Here is an 18,155-nt window from a genome sequence, read left to right on the forward strand (position 1 = left end):
CCCAGCCCCAATACCTCGTTGTCACGGTTACGCATGATAAAAAAAACATCTGAATTTAAAAAACAAGTAAGAGGAAAACCTTCTTCTATCGGGTCAGAACCAGAACCAGAACCTTTGTAATAAAAACCAGATGATGTTAAAACAGATTTAGATCAAAGCAAATCGCTGCTGACTGAACGTTTTATCTCTTTATGTCGTTTCTCTTACATTTAATCAAAGTTCAAAATATTATAAATCAACCTATAGCCGATTTTTGGATTTTAATTTAAAATAACTCAAAGATGATTGTTAAATATTAAAAGACTGAAGGATAAATGTTAAATATTCATGAAATGTAACTGTTTGGAGTTAGATTGGAGCTGGATGTATTTGATATTTTTGTTTTAGTTGGGTAAAAATTAATTAATAAAACAAACATGATTTGGTTCTGATTCATAATTATTTACTTTATTCAGGTTTACAGATCCAGTCAGAAACACAAACTGTTTTATTTCTGAAAAATATAAACACAAAAATCTGTTGATTCATTTTATAATTCATTTGTTTGATATATTCTGAAAATTGTACAAAAACTTAAAGCTGCTTCAGTTATTTAAACGTAAAAAAAAGAGTAAAGAAAATAAACTTTATGTGGCTCTGGCGCCCCCTGCTGTTCGCTCTGCATCATCACCAGCTGCTCAGTAAGAACTAGCAGGGTTTATTTACAACAAAAATAATTCACACAGATTTAATATCTACAAACATTTCAACTTTTAAGAGTCGTTGAATTTAAGTAAAAAACAAACAGCAGAAAAGACAAGTCCTAGTCCAAGTCTTCCAGTTTCCAGACATTTAAAACAGCAGCACAGCAGGACGAGTCTCAGCTTGTTCTGTTTGCACTAGAAATATTACAATCTTTTATTTATGAACAACAAAAAGAAGATGGAAAGGTTCAAAGTATTGGAAACAGAATACGACACGAAATGCTCAGTAGAAGTTTGAAATTTTTATATTCCAGATGGTTTCAAATGTAATTTAGAAATGTTAGGATGGAAGGAAAACTCACCATTACAATGAGTAGGCTACATACTAGCATGTAGGCTACATACTAGCATGTACGCTACATACTAGCATGTACGCTACATACTAGCATGTACCCTACATATTAGCTTGTAGGCTACATACTAGCTTGTAGGCTACATACTAACTTGTAGGCTACATACCAGCTTGTAGGCTACATACTAGCATGTACACTACATACTAGCTTGTAGGCTACATACCAGCATGTACCCTACATACTAGCATGTACGCTACATACTAGCTTGTAGGCTACATACTAGCATGTACGCTACATACTAGCATGTACGCTACATACTAGCTTGTAGGCTACATACTAACTTGTAGGCTACATACTAACTTGTACGCTACATACTAGCATGTACGCTACATACTAGCATGTACGCTACATACTAGCTTGTAGGCTACATACTAGCTTGTAGGCTACATACTAACTTGTAGGCTACATACCAGCTTGTAGGCTACATACTAACATGTACGCTACATACTAACTTGTAGGCTACATACTAGCTTGTAGGCTACATACCAGCATGTAGGCTACATACGGTGTGACGTTAGCTGCCTTCATTTTAAGGTTTGCGTTCCTTTGTGATGAATCTTACTGTTTGCTATTTTTCCTGCTTCTCTCCAGTTGTTGTTGCTCTCAGTAACTTTTTGTTCTGTTTTCATTCCTAGTTTAGTGATTCTGTTGTTCCTCTCTCCTGTCGCCACGTGTTTGGACAGTAATGTTGGTGTGACTGTTGCCATCCTGTGACGATCTGAAGGAGTTTTATTTTGAAGTTCATGTTTGGATCAGATTGTTGGATTCACATCTTTAAAGATTTAATTCACCTGATTCTGCCGAGTCTCCATCATGTTTCCCTCCATCTTTATGTCGGCTCATTGGCTTTGCTGTGGCACCATGATGTACTCTGACACACAGATGATGGGTTTCTGGGCCGCCCGGTTCTGACCGAACACCTCAGCCTGAATCTGGGGGTGGTAGCCGCTCGGCTCCGGGTCCGCCGGCCGCTCCGGGTCCGCCAGCCGCTCTGGGTCCGCCACCGGCAGGTTGTATGTCAGGTTGGGGAACACGGTGGAGACGCCGTGGCGGCGCAGGGCCGGGTTGTTCTGGTAGAGGGGCGGGGCCTGTGACATCACAGCCATGTCTTCCTGGTCGGTGTTGTTGTTCAGCGGCTCTGCAGGTTTGAGGAGAAGCTCTGGGACGGCCATGTTCTCCTCGCCATGGCAACCCAGCTCCGACTGATAGTAAGGGTTAACGCTCTTCTCCTGGAAGACATGGAGACGTCTCCATCAATTCACAGCAAAGAGATAATCAAGATAATTCATTTGATCTGTTTTGTTTATTTATTCTGAATATTTAAAATGTAGGCAAAAATATTTGGTAAGATTTTTACACTGCAAAGTTATTAAAAAATAATAATGTTCCTTATTTTTCACAATTATTATTTTCTGTTTGTACCTGAGCTCAAAACGGGGTATGAAAACTTTTGGTCTGAACTTACAGGTGAAGTGAACCAGTCGGCCATGTTTGGCTTCGGGACCTCAGGGTAAAACGTCTCCTTGATGCTGTCGGGTCAGAAAAACAGAGTCAGAGACGACATGTCTGGTTCTGTTTGGTTCTGTCTGGGTCGGTTCTGTCGGGTCCGGTTGCTCACCAGGCCCAGTGTCTGTAGCACAGGACAGTGATGAGGAAGAGGAGGATGAAAACGGCGCCCAGGGAGATGAAGATGTTGCTCAAACCGTCTGCAGAAGAAAAACATTCAGACACCTGCAGGTTGCTTCAGAAAAACAGTAAAATTATCCAGATTCTTTGTTTTCAAACTAATCACACATTTAAAATGTTCCTGTAACGCCTCTGACCTGCCAGCAGGGGCAGCATGGCGCTCCGTTTTCCAGACTTTCTGCTGATTTATGGATAATTATTCCCTCTGGTTCTGATGTTATGCTCTCATCAAACAACGCATCAAAACAACTTTCAGATACTTGTTTTGATGCGTTGCCGTGACAACGAGGAATTTTTATTTTTATTTTTTTAAACAGTAGATTAGCATCTAAAAACTCAAACGACACCTGAACTTTGACCCTAAGTCTTTCCTGTTATTGTTTATTTGATACAAACCTTTACAGGAAACATAAATATAAACAATCTGATGCGTTTATAAATAATTCCCTAGAATCACCTTTAACAGGTTTATTTAGAAATGATTCCAGTTCCAGTTCTTCAGCCTCGAGGTGAATATTTAAATCTCAGTTTTGTTCTTAAAACCAAAGTTTAAAACTTCTAACAGAGAAAATGTTTTGCTGCCAGGACTAGTGGTGCATCATGATGGACAATAGAAGATCTTTGGCAAACAAAATGGATGAATTTCAAATATAAATATTACATTCATTCTGTCATCTCTTGGCGTCTGGATGCAGCATCGTATCCCCAACTCCAGCATCTCTGCCAAACAGAGGAGTAGGATCTCTACTCCAGCATCTGACCAAACGGAAACCATGGAAACCGTCATGGCCGTCTTGTTTTGGCCGGAAGTGGAAGGAAGTTTCTTACCCTGGTCGTTTAGGAGGACCTGTAAGGTCGTGTTGCCATACGCTCCGCCAGCCGTCCGCGCCGCCACGGTGAAGGTGTAGGAGCCGCTCTGCAGGTCCCTGGCGGTCAGGCTGGAGTCCGCTGGGTTTTCTGAACCAGAACATGAAAAAACTCTGATTTATAAACTGGTTTTAAATCAGCCTTCAGCTTTATGAACTGAAGAGCAGCTCAGAGTGAACCTGAAGCCTCACAGGTGAGCATTACCTGTGGTCACGCTGATGGGTTTATCATTGTTTTTAGAGTAGTACAGGACGTATCCATGGATACAAGCAGGCTGCTGTGTGAGAGGAACCGGAACCCAGTGGATCTCCACATCGGAGCCTCGCTGTGTGTAGGACAGAGGCTGGAAGAGCTTCGTTTGTTTTCCTGGAACTGAGAGGAAAGTAAGGCATCAGGGAATGAATTCTATGCTAACAATGCTAATGCTGCTAGCTGCTACTAACGCTGCTGACTGCTGCTAACGTTGCTAGCTGCTGCTAACGCTGCTAATGCTGCTAGCTGCTGCTAACACTGCTAACTGCTGCTAATGCTGCTGACTGCTGCTAACGCTGCTAGCTGCTGCTAACGTTGCTAGCTGCTGCTAACACTGCTAACTGCTGCTAACGCTGCTAGCTGCTGCTAACGTTGCTAGCTGCTGCTAACACTGCTAACTGCTGCTAACGCTGCTAGCTGCTGCTAACACTGCTAACTGCTGCTAACGCTGCTAGCTGCTGCTAACACTGCTAACTGCTGCTAACGTTGCTAGCTGCTGCTAACACTGCTAACTGCTGCTAACGCTGCTAGCTGCTGCTAACGTTGCTAGCTGCTGCTAACACTGCTAACTGCTGCTAACACTGCTAGCTGCTGCTAACACTGCTAACTGCTGCTAACGTTGCTAGCTGCTGCTAACACTGCTAACTGCTGCTAGCTGCTGCTAACACTGCTAGCTGCTGCCTCACGTTTCTCCGTGAAGAAGCCATCCTTCCTCTCCAGGAGCATCGGAGCGCCGTCCCTGCAGGCGTAGATGGATACCGAGTATCTCCGCCCAGCTGCGGCGCTCTCTGAGGACGAACCAGAGGACATGTCAACGGGACGGACAGATCAGCTGAGGACTTTACTGGATCATGGACTGGATCTCACTGGGTTTTATCCTGACTGAGTTCTGACTGGGAGGCAGCTTTAACCAGTCAACAGGATCATCCTCCAACACTGGGAACCAGTCCACTATGTAGCCACAGCTAGCTTCTGGATGGTGGGACCAGGACAGGTTGAGGCCCCCATCACTCCCAGTGAAGCAGGACAGGTTCATACTGGTTTCATCTGAAAACAGAGACGCTGAGGGTCAGATGTGGAGAAGAAGAAGTTCTGATCTGACCAAAGGAACAAACGAACCGTCCAAACCGCTCAGATCATCTGGAGGAGCCAGCAGTTACAGCTGAACGACTCCAAAGAGTTGGACTGAAGTCTGAAAGGTTTAATCTGGATCTGGAAACCAAATGGACAACCAGCAACTAACCAGCAACTAACCAGCAACAAACCCAGAAACAAACCAGCAATTAACCAGCATGGAGATAAAAAACAAGAACATTTGAATCATGATTATAAAATAACTGAGTGTTTTTGATCAGCGTGTCTCAGTGAAACCGTCCAGAACCTGGACCTCAGTGGTCTGGACCTCAGTGATCTGGACCTCAGTGGTCTGGTCATCAGTGGTCTGGACCTCAGTGGTCTGGACCTCAGTGGTCTGGTCATCAGTGGTCTGGACCTCAGTGATCTGGTCCTCAGTGGTCTGGACCTCAGTGGTCTGGTCATCAGTGGTCTGGACCTCAGTAGTCTGGACCTCAGTGGTCTGGTCATCAGTGGTCTGGACCTCAGTGATCTGGACCTCAGTGGTCTGGTCATCAGTGGTCTGGACCTCAGTGATCTGGACCTCAGTGGTCTGGTCATCAGTGGTCTGGACCTCAGTGGTCTGGTCATCAGTGGTCTGGACCTCAGTGGTCTGGACCTCAGTGATCTGGACCTTAGTGGTCTGGTCATCAGTGGTCTGGTCATCAGTGGTCTGGTCCTCAGTGGTCTGGACCTCAGTGGTCTGGTCATCAGTGGTCTGGACCTCAGTAGTCTGGACCTCAGTGGTCTGGTCATCAGTGGTCTGGACCTCAATGGTCTGGACCTCAGTAGTCTGGACCTCAGTGGTCTGGACCTCAGTGATCTGGACCTTAGTGGTCTGGACCTCAGTGGTCTGGACCTCAGTGATCTGGACCTCAGTGGTCTGGTCATCAGTGGTCTGGACCTCAGTGATCTGGACCTTAGTGGTCTGGACCTCAGTGGTCTGGTCATCAGTGGTCTGGACCTCAGTGGTCTGGACCTCAGTGGTCTGGTCATCAGTGGTCTGGACCTCAGTGATCTGGACCTCAGTGGTCTGGTCATCAGTGGTCTGGACCTCAGTGGTCTGGACCTCAGTGATCTGGACCTCAGTGGTCTGGACCTCAGTGGTCTGGACCTCAGTGATCTGGACCTCAGTGGTCTGGTCATCAGTGGTCTGGACCTCAGTGGTCTGGACCTCAGTGATCTGGACCTCAGTGGTCTGGACCTCAGTGGTCTGGTCATCAGTGGTCTGGTCATCAGTGGTCTGGACCTCAGTGGTCTGGACCTCAGTGATCTGGACCTCAGTGGTCTGGTCATCAGTGGTCTGGACCTCAGTGGTCTGGACCTCAGTGGTCTGGTCATCAGTGGTCTGGACCTCAGTGGTCTGGACCTCAGTGGTCTGGACCTCAGTGGTCTGGTCATCAGTGGTCTGGACCTCAGTGGTCTGGTCATCAGTGGTCTGGACCTCAGTGGTCTGGACCTCAGTGGTCTGGACCTCAGTGATCTGGTCATCAGTGGTCTGGTCATCAGTGGTCTGGACCTCAGTGGTCTGGACATCAGTGGTCTGGTCATCAGTGGTCTGGACATCAGTGGTCTGGTCATCAGTGGTCTGGACCTCAGTGGTCTGGTCATCAGTGGTCTGGACCTCAGTGGTCTGGACCTCAGTGGTCTGGACCTCAGTGATCTGGACATCAGTGGTCTGGTCATCAGTGGTCTGGACCTCAGTGGTCTGGACATCAGTGGTCTGGTCATCAGTGGTCTGGACATCAGTGGTCTGGTCATCAGTGGTCTGGACCTCAGTGGTCTGGTCATCAGTGGTCTGGACCTCAGTGGTCTGGTCATCAGTGGTCTGGACCTCAGTGGTCTCTGTAAAAACATGGACTCCATCCTACCTGAACTGGTGGCAGGAACCGTGATGGTCGATGGGGGGGAGCGGCCATTCTGGTTCTTCGCTGTTACCGTGACGACGGCATCCCCGTCCAAAGTGTACTCATGAACGCTGGCACTGACTTCCTCCTTGCTGAGCCGATCCGAGCCGCCGGTTCTGGTCCAGGTTACTTCATATCCGGTGACGTCTCCATGACTCTGATTGGCCAGAAGCTTCTGCAGAAACAGCCGCAGTTAGAAAACAACAGACTGGAGAAACACGGCGACCAGGAGCCTGTAAGTTCACTAAAACACAGGAAAGGATGAGGTCAGATGTTGGGATTCAACCGCAGAACGTTTCATAACGACACCGACTGGAAAGGATCGACAGTTGTGTTCTCAGAAACAGGAAGTCGCCTCCAGCTACGTTTCCTTTAGCCATAAAGTTGCACAAATTGAAATTATGATAGCAAATTCGCTGAATGGAAACACGCTAGTTGAAAAAAAACAAATCACCGTTTTTGATAAAAAGTTGTTGTGTCATCATGAGGTGGTTTCTCAGAAACACTTTCATGGGTCACATGATCAACAGCCAGATGTTACTACTGGTGGAAACACAGAAGAAGACTGTGTTTAATTCCAACATGTTGAATCCATAACGCTTCAGGAAAATGGCCGACTACAATTTCCCCAAAACACCGCAGACGTAGCCGCTCCCAGGTAGGCGGGGCTTGTTGCTCCGACGCCTGAATGAGACGCAGACGGCTCCTCTGATCATTTTAATCTACAATGAAGCGTTTTTTCATCAGATGGTGATGCTGCACATGGCTGCAATGAACAGGAAGTAGAGTTTAACTAGCAACAACCAAACATCTGAGGAAAACAAAGAGTCTCCCAAACCAAACAGGAAGTTTCTCAGGGCTTCGTGCCTCTGGTAAGGCACTGTGGATGGGAAAGTGAATTAAGTCAGAACTTATCTGGTGAATGTGCTTCAATCTCAGAAAAGCTAAAAAAATCATCTCAAGAGAGCATTGGAAGTTTATTGTAAAATTGAGGAATTTATTTTGAATGTTGCCTTTTCTCCTCTTCCCAAACGTTGATGGAAACACGGTTACTGTGAGGGTCCGAAACCTTTCTGTGCTGGAAAACGTTCCGGTTGGTGGAAGCTGAAGACTCACCTTCCAAACAATCACAGTCTGGTTTCCCTTCTTCTGCATCCACACATCCAGAGCATCAGGAGCTGCAGAGCCAACAGGTCAGTGATTCTCTGTTCAGACTCATTTCTGAGTTCCTGTTTTCTTCAGAAACTCACCATCGCCCTCCGTGTGGAAGGAAACTCTGCTGCTCCAGTCGCTCCAGGTCCAGAAATGTTGGGCTGTTCCACACCGAACCTTCACCTCATATTTCCAGTTTGGCCTCAGATCAGTTAAAACTGCCGCCTTCAGTCCGACTCCATGTTTGATCTGCAGAAACTATATCAACACAACTCAGATTAAATGTAATATTTTTACTATCTGGCGTCTTCCTTTGCTGTGAACGTACGGATCCGTCAGCGTCAGAGACGATGATCTGGCAGCTCAGGTTCAGGCTGTGGTACTGCTGCACCGTCCAGCTCCAGCTCAGCCTCACGCTCCTGGCTTTCACGTCACCAACGCTGAGACCATGTGGAGCAAACATGTGAACTGAAACACAGAAACTGTTAGCCAGGCTGGTTTAAGAAGCCAGGAGGTTTTAGCTTTAGCGGCGGCTAACTGCACCTCTTCTGCTCAGATCTGCAGAGTCTTGGATCTCCACCTGTCCAAGAACGTTCTGAGCTGTTAGAGTCCAGTTCCTCTCACCGCCTCCAATCTTTACCCTTTTAGAGCATCTTAACTCTGAACTGGAGTTACACGGGCTGCAAGACGAAAATAAGGTTTAGGTCTGGACTTTGACTAGGCCATCCACAGTCATCCTGTTGCAGATTTTCGGCTGTTTGGGATCATTTTTACTGTTTCATGTTTTTGTGTCATTATTGCATGTGTGGACTTGCTAACATGCTATTTTACAAGTTTGATTTTCATGCTAACATATTAGCATAGTACACAGCTCATCGGATGCTAAATTGCTAATTCCTCATTCTCAAATCTGCTAACCTAATTAGTTGGTGAGAGCAAACTAACTTTCATGTTGTCTAGAAAGCTACATGATCACTTGTCAATATTTTCATTAACTAAGCAGAAATCCAAGCTAACATACTAGCATGTTATTTAGCTAGTTAGGTATTCAGACAAACTTTCTAGCATGCTAGCTAGTTGGTCCATCTTACATTCCCTTGTCAGAATTCACATAACTTAGCTTAAGCTAGATATTTATCTTAAGCTAAGTTATTGAGACAAACTTTTTAGCAAGTTTGTCATGAGAATATTTACATTGTTACACATTAAAAATATTAAAACAAACACAAGCAAGTTAGGGATCCTTGCTAACCACTGCAGTAGAAGTAAGCTAGTTAGAGTTATCTAACTAATGTTAGCTATCTAGCTAACATACTGCTTAGAGTCACCTTTCGATATGTTTACTAGACATCCTGGCCAACTTACTAGCTTCCTAATTAACTGGATAGAAATCCAGAATGACTTGCTAGCATGCTGGTTAGCTATTAAAACAAACTTGCTAGCATGCTGGTTAGCCTGTTATATATTCCCAGTCCAGGACTTCCTGGTTGACTGACAGACTGAAAGGTCTCCAGGTCAATATTGTTTCTAGAGAGAAGAAACTTTCTCCTTCAGCACTACCAGGCAGCCATACTGGTTCAGGGTCATGACCTTTAACCTGCTAACAGTGGCTGTTAGAAGAGAATAATCTTCCTCTCCTCAGATGCAGATTGGTCAGTGCTAACGTCTTTCTGTCTCGGTGTTTTGCTCTAATTGTGGTAAAACTGACCTCCATTGTTCTGATCTGAGATCATTTCCTTTTACCTTCCATCCAGCTGATAACTCGTCCGTTTCACCATCGTGTTTCTTCCTTCGTTCCAACGGCATTCCACCGACTCCAGATCCCGAGTTTCACACTGAAGGTCTTTGTCACCAGGCGGGTCTGATTCAGGGAATAGAACATCTGAGCTTTCTCACCAAAAGGAGGGAATCATGAGAACGCCATTTCTTACTTACAGCCAATGTAAACAATAGAGCCGTATTCTCTTCCTGATTTGGTTTCACAGAGGACAACCGCACCAGACTCCATGACGGGTTTCAGCCGCACAGTCAGGGCGTATCTATGCTCGCTGATCTTGGTGGTGTTGCCTGTATTTCCATCCAGATGCATTTTGTCAAACTGTTGATCGTCTGGGACTTTGCAGCAGAAGGAGGCCAAGCTGCCAGCCTGCAGCACTGCATCCTGGGGGAAGACGGGTCTGTTGTAAATGGCTTCTTTATCTGCAGAAACAGGAGATCGGCGTTAACCACAGTGGAGGACAGGAGGCCCAAACGGAGAACCACAAGGCCTGGAGCCCTCCAGGTTACCATGACAACCTTATGATGTCACCAGGTGACTGAACCATCCAGTCACTGAACAAATCAATGCATGATGAGCCATGACAAACCTAAATCTAGAGTTACAGATCTAGAGTTACAGATCTAGAGGTATAGATCTAGAGTCAACACACAGCTTCAGTTCTTCTAGCTGGAAACCAGAGATCAGGCTGACCTCTGACCTCTGAGCTGAACCTTCAGAGCCACATAAAGACGGTTAGAAAGTCGGCCTTCTATCAGCTGAAGATCATTTCCAGGAAACATGAAAGATCTGCTGCTGTTGCCATAGCAACCTTCAGGCCTCTCAGGTCTTCTGGTTCTGCTCTGCATCCAGAACCAGAACCAGACATGGAGAAGCAGCATTCAGCTTCTATGCTCCACAGATTGGGAACAAACTGCCAGAAAACTGCAAAGCAGCCGAAACCCTGAGATCCAGTAACTGGAACGTTGACCAACATTTGCATATTTACGTTGATGATGGCATTGATAACATGTAGAACTTTCTTGTTGCTGAAATGGGCCCTGCTACTCGACTTGATTTGACTAGGACTGTTGGGTTGTGAGGTACTGACCCGGCAGAGTCCACTCCTGGCCCAGCCGGCTCGGCTGGTTGTCGATTTGGGCTCTCAGCCTGACGGTGTGAGCAGCGCAGTCCATCGGCAGAGGAGACGTCCAGTTCCAGGAGTGGGCCGACCCGACAAGGCCCGGCGCCACCCAGACTCCGTCCTGAAACGTTTCCACAGCGGGTCAGAACCAGCAGGACCGGCGGGCTTTTATCAACCCGATCGGGTCAGACTCACTGAGTGAACTTCCTGGTTCTCCACCAGAATCGTCACGTTGTAGAGAATCGGGTCATTCAGAGCCGAGCAGGACGCGGCGTCTTCCCACGCTACCAGAACCGTCTGGTCCGATCGGCTGACGGTCAGGTTCTGAGGCCCGCATTGAGAAACACCTGAGGAAAGGACAGGTAACGTTACCATGACAACCTCATGGTTCTGATCATCACTGAAGGATCAACCTGAGCAAAGTTTCCCCAGGGAACCTGCCAAACCCGGTGGCTTGGTGCCGGTCCAGTCGGGTTTTTGAGTTAGAAAATGTTGAAAGTTGACAGGAAATATAAAAATATCACTTGATAATTACGTGTTATTGGAATATTAATACCTAAGCATTTTAAAAAGACTTAAATAAATAAGCAATGCTCAGCCTGGTGGGAGAACAACTGGAGCCTGGTGGCCCGCCAGGCTTACTGTACACTGCGGGAAACCTGCTGAGCACCAGATTAAATCTGGATTTAATCTGGACAACGAGCAGCAAACAGCACGAATATTCACAAAACCACAAAGAACAACAACCAGGAGAAGAAGAAATTAAATAAAATTACGATGAAGCCGAAATAATACGAGAATAAAGTCATAAAATCACAAGAATAAAATTATAACAATGTGAGAACAAAGTCACTGTCATCAGAATAAAGAAACAATCTGAGAAAAACTCGTAAAACACTAAAGTTGAAATAAGAGAATAAAGTCATAATATTAGGTGATTTTGTAATTCCAGCACAAACAAAAACTAAAATATAGTTTTACAAATAAATAAATATTTAACCTTCTAATAATCAGTAGCAGAAACTGAAATAATTGAATCTGTTTCTAAGTAAACGGATCACAAATTTAAATTCTGCTGCAGGTTCTGTGATTCTGGTCGGATTTAGTCAAAATTCAGTTTTTCTGTTGATTCCCTAACAAACCGTCCAAACTGTTCAACTGGTCCATAATCCCGTCAATCTGAGCATTTAAACATGTTCTGTTAATCCGGAGCGAAGGAGAAACTCACCTGTCTGGTTCTGTTGACTCAGCCGGATCAGAACCAGCAGCAGAAACCAGAACCGGATCATTTTAATCCTGATTTGCTTCCAGATGCTGTAGATCCGTCAACGGGACGATCCGCAGGGATTCAGCTGTCAGAGGGAAACGTCCAGCTGCGGTTCTGACCCGTTAACAAACAGAACCGGGCCGCTCAGGCGGATCCAGTGAGTGCTGTGTTCCTCCCAGCAGCCAATCAGTCGCTGCAGTTGTGAAATCCATGAGGAGTTCAGAGCAGGAAACGCAGCTGCTGCATTCCAGTAAGAGTTAGTCAGACCCAGCGGCCGGATCGGACCTGCAGAACCGAGTGACTGGAAATGATTCAGACTGAAACTAAAACAGCAGCAGGTCCAACGCTGCAGAAACCAAACGTCTGATTCCACAGAAAACCAGCAGCGGTTTGGATCGGAACCAGAACTACTCAGATTCATGATGCAGCAAGTTTCCTACAAACAGGAAACAGAAGAAAAAGCTACAAGTTTTCCTCCGACTGAAGGATCCGGAGCTGGAAAAGCAGAACCACTCAGGACGTTTCCACATCCAGACCCAAACAGAACCTCTGATTTATGCAACATGTCAGAGCAGCTGCAGCCAGTTTGGTATCAACGTTTATTTAATAACTGGGATTTTCATAGTTTATGCAAATAAAAACATGAATAAACCTGGAGACTAAAATGCTGCAACAATTCTGAATATTATTAAATCATATTTTAACTAAAAAACCCAAATTCAGCCACCAGGAGAAACGGATTTACTCTCTTGGTTAATATCACTAAAATAACTATTACTAATAATCTCTCTTAATTCATCTACGGTGCACCAATGGGGGTTTTATTTAGAGGCATCAGAGTAAAAGGGGCCTCTTCCTGCTGGTTTGTCCCAATAAGTCCCAGTAAAACAAACTGGTTGGATGAGATGCTGCTGGTTTCCCAAACCGGATGGCAGCTTTATTCCATCAGCAGAAGAAGAAAGTGAGTCACGAACCCGACCGGTTCCTCAGAACCAGAGCAAAGCAAACGGGTCGAATTACGACCCGCTGGGAAAACCCACCATCAGATCCGTTTATACTGGAGCTCTGATGGTTTCCTGCTGCTTGTTTTCACTCATTACAGCAAAACGTCTAAATTTAGTCACTGAGGAAACATTTTATAAATTTCTCCTCTCAGAATAAATGACATTCTGTCTTTATGAGGAAGTTTCAGTTCATCTGTTTCTGGGTAAAATCATCACATTAACAGTTTCTCTGTACTTTTACCTTTAGTTGAGGAATATTTCAGGACCCGCCGAGAGAAACTTCACTGGATGAAGAACAAACAGCTTTTAACCAAGACACCTAAAATTCATGTTGAAGTGAGACCTCCTGTTTCTACACCAGCTTTGTTGGTCCAACATTATTTATTTTGTTCCGTAATTTCTTTCTTTTTTTTTTTACTAAAACCATATTTTCAGTAAAATATGTTACTGATCAAGAAGATTCAGCTAAATATCATTTTTACTAAAAGCACTGTAAACTGAGATATATAAATATACACACAAAACCTGCTGTAAGTATTTATTTTATAAGTTTTATATTGAAAAAAGTATTTGGAAAGTCAGAGATCTGACTAAATTTGTTTTTTGTCATCATGTTAATAAAAGTGACATTATACATACATGTATACAATTACATGTATATTTATATATTTCTGATGACATAATTTTAAATAAATTTAATTGGATGATCTGATCAGTGACTTAGTAATATTGTTACAAAACCCAAATTAATTAGATGCATAAAACAATATTTACTGAATTATATTCTGAGTTTTTAAACCTGGCAGAACCAGAACCCTCCTGGATCCATCCGGGTCGTGGTTCTGATGGTTCTGATGGTTCTTCACTGCTCCAATAACTCAGACTTCACCTGAGTCTAGAATATAAACTCAGTTTTAATTTAATCTGGGTTTAAAACTTGGAATAAATCTGAGTGATTTACTGTGGATGTGGGAAACAGCAGAAGTCGGGCCAAAGCCCCCAGACCTGTAAAAAGCTTCTTACAGCCCTGCTTTGAAAACTCATTAAAACTTATATAAACTTTAAAAAATAAAGACTGTGCATTCAGATGAGGTGAGTTTGTGTTTTTGCAGAGGGATGAGAGAGGAGGTGTGTGTGTGTGTGTGTGTGTGTCAGAATGATGATTTTATGGTGTCTGCTCATTAAAGCCGTCATTAAATGACTCTGCTCATGTTCAGGGTCTTTGCTGAAAAACAAACTGATATTTTTCTGCTCCACAAAGTGAACCAGGGAGGGTGAGGATTTATTTCATGCTTCATAAAAGACACAATCAGATTAAGATAGCTAAATTAATCACTGCAGAAAGGGAAACATTTTTACTCCTGTCAGTGAGACAAGTTTCATGTTTCAGTTCGTTTTATACAATTAAAATATTTATTGCATTAAACTTGCTGAACAATGCATGCTAAACAAACTTCAGCTACATAATAAATTATTATTTAAATAATGATTTAGTGAAGCTTCTGTAACATTGAGGGTTAATCTCTGTTGCTGTATTTTATTGCCAAGCAGCAAATCTGACACAGGCTGGATAAAGAAACAAAACTGTCATTTTCAGAATATTTAAGTGGATAAATAAAACATTTTTCTGAGTGGATACATTTTAAGTGCCACTGACACCGAATCTCCACCAGGTGGCAGCAACAACCCACCCAGCCCACATGCAAAGAAATCAAAAAACAGACGCCCATAAATTAAGTGACGTGTGGTAACATGGAATGACCAAAATGATTCCTTCAGGGTTTCAGGCAGAAAAGAAAATAAAGTTATCATAAAATTGGTCAAAAAGCCAAGGACCATTTGTGGAGATCTTCAGAAAGACCAGGAATTATAAACAGTTTCAAAGAAAACCATAAGCAAAGCATTCAGCCACCACGGTCTGTAAACATCAGATGTGGTTGACGTTTGCTGGTTTTGTTCTAGAGGTGTCTGTTAGTGTCTGTTACGTGTCTGTTAGTGTCTGTTACGTGTCTGTTAGTGTCTGTTACGTGTCTGTTAGTGTCTGTTACGTGTCTGTTACGTGTCTGTTAGTGTCTGTTACGTGTCTGTTAGTGTCTGTTAGTGTCTGTTACGTGTCTGTTACGTGTCTGTTACGTGTCTGTTAGTGTCTGTTACGTGTCTGTTAGTGTCTGTTACGTGTCTGTTAGTGTCTGTTACGTGTCTGTTAGTGTCTGTTACGTGTCTGTTAGTGTCTGTTAGTGTCTGTTACGTGTCTGTTAGTGTCTGTTACGTGTCTGTTACGTGTCTGTTACGTGTCTGTTAGTGTCTGTTAGTGTCTGTTAGTGTCTGTTACGTGTCTGTTAGTGTCTGTTACGTGTCTGTTAGTGTCTGTTACGTGTCTGTTAGTGTCTGTTACGTGTCTGTTAGTGTCTGTTAGTGTCTGTTACGTGTCTGTTAGTGTCTGTTACGTGTCTGTTACGTGTCTGTTACGTGTCTGTTAGTGTCTGTTACGTGTCTGTTAGTGTCTGTTACGTGTCTGTTAGTGTCTGTTAGTGTCTGTTACGTGTCTGTTAGTGTCTGTTACGTGTCTGTTACGTGTCTGTTAGTGTCTGTTAGTGTCTGTTACGTGTCTGTTACGTGTCTGTTAGTGTCTGTTACGTGTCTGTTACGTGTCTGTTACGTGTCTGTTAGTGTCTGTTTCGTGTCTGTTAGTGTCTGTTAGTGTCTGTTACGTGTCTGTTACGTGTCTGTTAGTGTCTGTTACGTGTCTGTTACGTGTCTGTTAGTGTCTGTTAGTGTCTGTTAGTGTCTGTTATGTGTCTGTTACGTGTCTGTTACGTGTCTGTTACGTGTCTGTTACGTGTCTGTTAGTGTCTGTTACGTGTCTGTTAGTGTCTGTTACGTGTCTGTTACGTGTCTGTTACGTGTCTGTTAGTGTCTGTTACGTGTCTGTTAGTGTCTGTTACGTGTCTGTTACGTGTCTGTTAGTGTCTGTTACGTGTCTGTTACGTGTCTGTTACGTGTCTGTTACGTGTCTGTTAGTGTCTGTTACGTGTCTGTTACGTGTCTGTTACGTGTCTGTTATATGTCTGTTATGTGTCTGTTACGTGTCTGTTAGTGTCTGTTACGTGTCTGTTACGTGTCTGTTAGTGTCTGTTAGTGTCTGTTACGTGTCTGTTAGTGTCTGTTACGTGTCTGTTACGTGTCTGTTAGTGTCTGTTAGTGTCTGTTACGTGTCTGTTAGTGTCTGTTACGTGTCTGTTAGTGTCTGTTAGTGTCTGTTACGTGTCTGTTACGTGTCTGTTAGTGTCTGTTAGTGTCTGTTACGTGTCTGTTAGTGTCTGTTACGTGTCTGTTACGTGTCTGTTACGTGTCTGTTAGTGTCTGTTACGTGTCTGAGACGTCACAGTGTCCCTCTGTCACCCAGAAGTGACAGAAGTCACTGGAAACATTGAGTTTTTCAGCATTGCTTAATGTCCCCAATTATTTCCGACACATTATTTCTTTTTGCAACTGCATAAATACAAAGTCTAAACTTAAAGCCGCTAGAAATCTACTTGCAGTAGATCAAACATGAACCGGATGTGCGCTTTTATTGTGAAAGAAGCACGTAAAAAGGGGTACAGTAACGTCTTGAGCTGTCGCGTGCAGGCCGGAAAGCTCGTAGCCTCATCATCAGCTCACATGAGTAAGTAACAGACAAAGCTATACGGTAACATTTAAAACTTCAACAAAGTTCACACCTCCAGGAATCGGTTCTTAATAGCATAAAGTCCAAACCCTCTGTACGAGGGACAGAGTAAAAACATGGGGGTGTTTATTACCAGACTAGCCCGGTCTCAATCCGCTGCTGATTCCTGGCGCCATTTTTGTTTCTCGGGTGTTTCAGCGACTTCAGCTATTAAACAAAACGCCGCGAAAGGGTCGAGGTCGGGCCTTTTATTTAAAGATCCACAAAAACTCAAAATGTGACTTTAATAACTTTATCAGGGAACTAGTAAACTTATTTACAGGTAAATAAATGCAGCGATCTTAAACAGCCGCGCTCCTCCAGGCTTACTCGGTATCATTACGGTCCGATACTCCAAGAGGCGGGTTAGGGGAGAAGGACCTCGCTGCAGCAAACAGGAAGGGGCGGGGACGGACCACTGACAGTCTCTTACCTTATTTGGAAATGGGACCATTGCACTCTGGAGTTTTAATTTTCTTTTGAAATCTGTGATATAACTTCATCTTTAGGAAGGAGTTTCTCTCTCAGCATGTATTTGAACTTAATATTAATATATTAATATTAGTTAGCTAAATTATCTCTATTTGATTTCTATTTTTCAAAAATAACTTATTTTTCTTGCATCACTTTCAAACATATTTTCAATTGTTTATTTCAGGAACTTTATCACTGAGAAACGCGAGATCAACCACAGCAGTTTGGGAGGTTTTCTCGGTTTTTTACTTACAGGTAATGAAAACGTGACATTAGGATATCACACCACCATTAAAAAGCATATTTAATAGTTTAATGTTCGGACTTGATGTTCACCAAACGTTGTCTGAACGTTCAACCTTAACATTCAGTCACTGAAGGAAAAAAATAAAATTATTGCTGTATTTTATTTAATGAGTTTGTATATCCATTATGGTATTTATTATTTTCCACAAAATCACTCTTTTGTCTTAGAAAAAGACAAAAATAGCTCCTAATGTTACAAAACATCTGAACTTCAGCCAGTAGAGACAAATCTTCCATTCTAGTGATGGTTATATTATGTTTTCATTGTCGTTTCTGCTTAAATGTCAAATAAGTTAAATAATTTAGAGCAAAAACAACTAAAGTGACCAGGTTTACCTGGGGATATTTTAGCTCAGAGTTGGATGAATTAAATTTATCAGACTGAAATTAAGAAACTGGGCCAGTTACAGTTTAGATATTTA

The 18,155-nt window shown here is 43.5% G+C and overlaps 1 protein-coding gene across 1 annotated transcript; it reads right to left on the minus strand.

Annotated features, from left to right (window-relative positions):
- Window positions 1-420: 420 nt before the first annotated feature.
- Window positions 421-12,762, minus strand: LOC106924589 (leukemia inhibitory factor receptor-like). The gene is made up of 17 exons (XM_014998385.2): window positions 12,202-12,762; window positions 11,169-11,320; window positions 10,941-11,094; window positions 10,009-10,272; window positions 9,817-9,934; window positions 8,617-8,753; window positions 8,402-8,541; window positions 8,172-8,331; window positions 8,038-8,099; window positions 6,886-7,096; window positions 4,769-4,948; window positions 4,588-4,689; window positions 3,854-4,021; window positions 3,611-3,739; window positions 2,715-2,802; window positions 2,562-2,625; window positions 421-2,325 (listed from the first exon to the last, which is right to left on the minus strand). The coding sequence occupies exons 1-17, from the start codon at window positions 12,260-12,262 to the stop codon at window positions 1,936-1,938; spliced, it is 2,580 nt and encodes an 859-aa protein (XP_014853871.2). The 5' UTR covers window positions 12,263-12,762; the 3' UTR covers window positions 421-1,935.
- Between the last annotated feature and the right edge of the window lie 5,393 nt (window positions 12,763-18,155).

Source organism: Poecilia mexicana, unplaced genomic scaffold, assembly GCF_051168715.1.
Source record: "Poecilia mexicana isolate PSO_F unplaced genomic scaffold, ASM5116871v1 scaffold_12, whole genome shotgun sequence".
NCBI classification, from domain to species: Eukaryota; Metazoa; Chordata; class Actinopteri; order Cyprinodontiformes; family Poeciliidae; genus Poecilia; species Poecilia mexicana.

Bases quoted from the DNA above. Each gene is read 5' to 3' on its own strand.
- LOC106924589 (XM_014998385.2), bottom strand. From the start codon at position 12,262: ATGATCCGGTTCTGGTTTCTGCTGCTGGTTCTGATCCGGCTGAGTCAA. The intron at 8,542-8,616 runs GTGCAGTTAGCC...TCTGTGTTTCAG, and splicing joins TGCAGATCTGAGCAGAAGAG to TTCACATGTTTGCTCCACAT. The intron at 4,022-4,587 runs GTGAGGCAGCAG...CTTTCCTCTCAG, and splicing joins TGGCTTCTTCACGGAGAAAC to TTCCAGGAAAACAAACGAAG.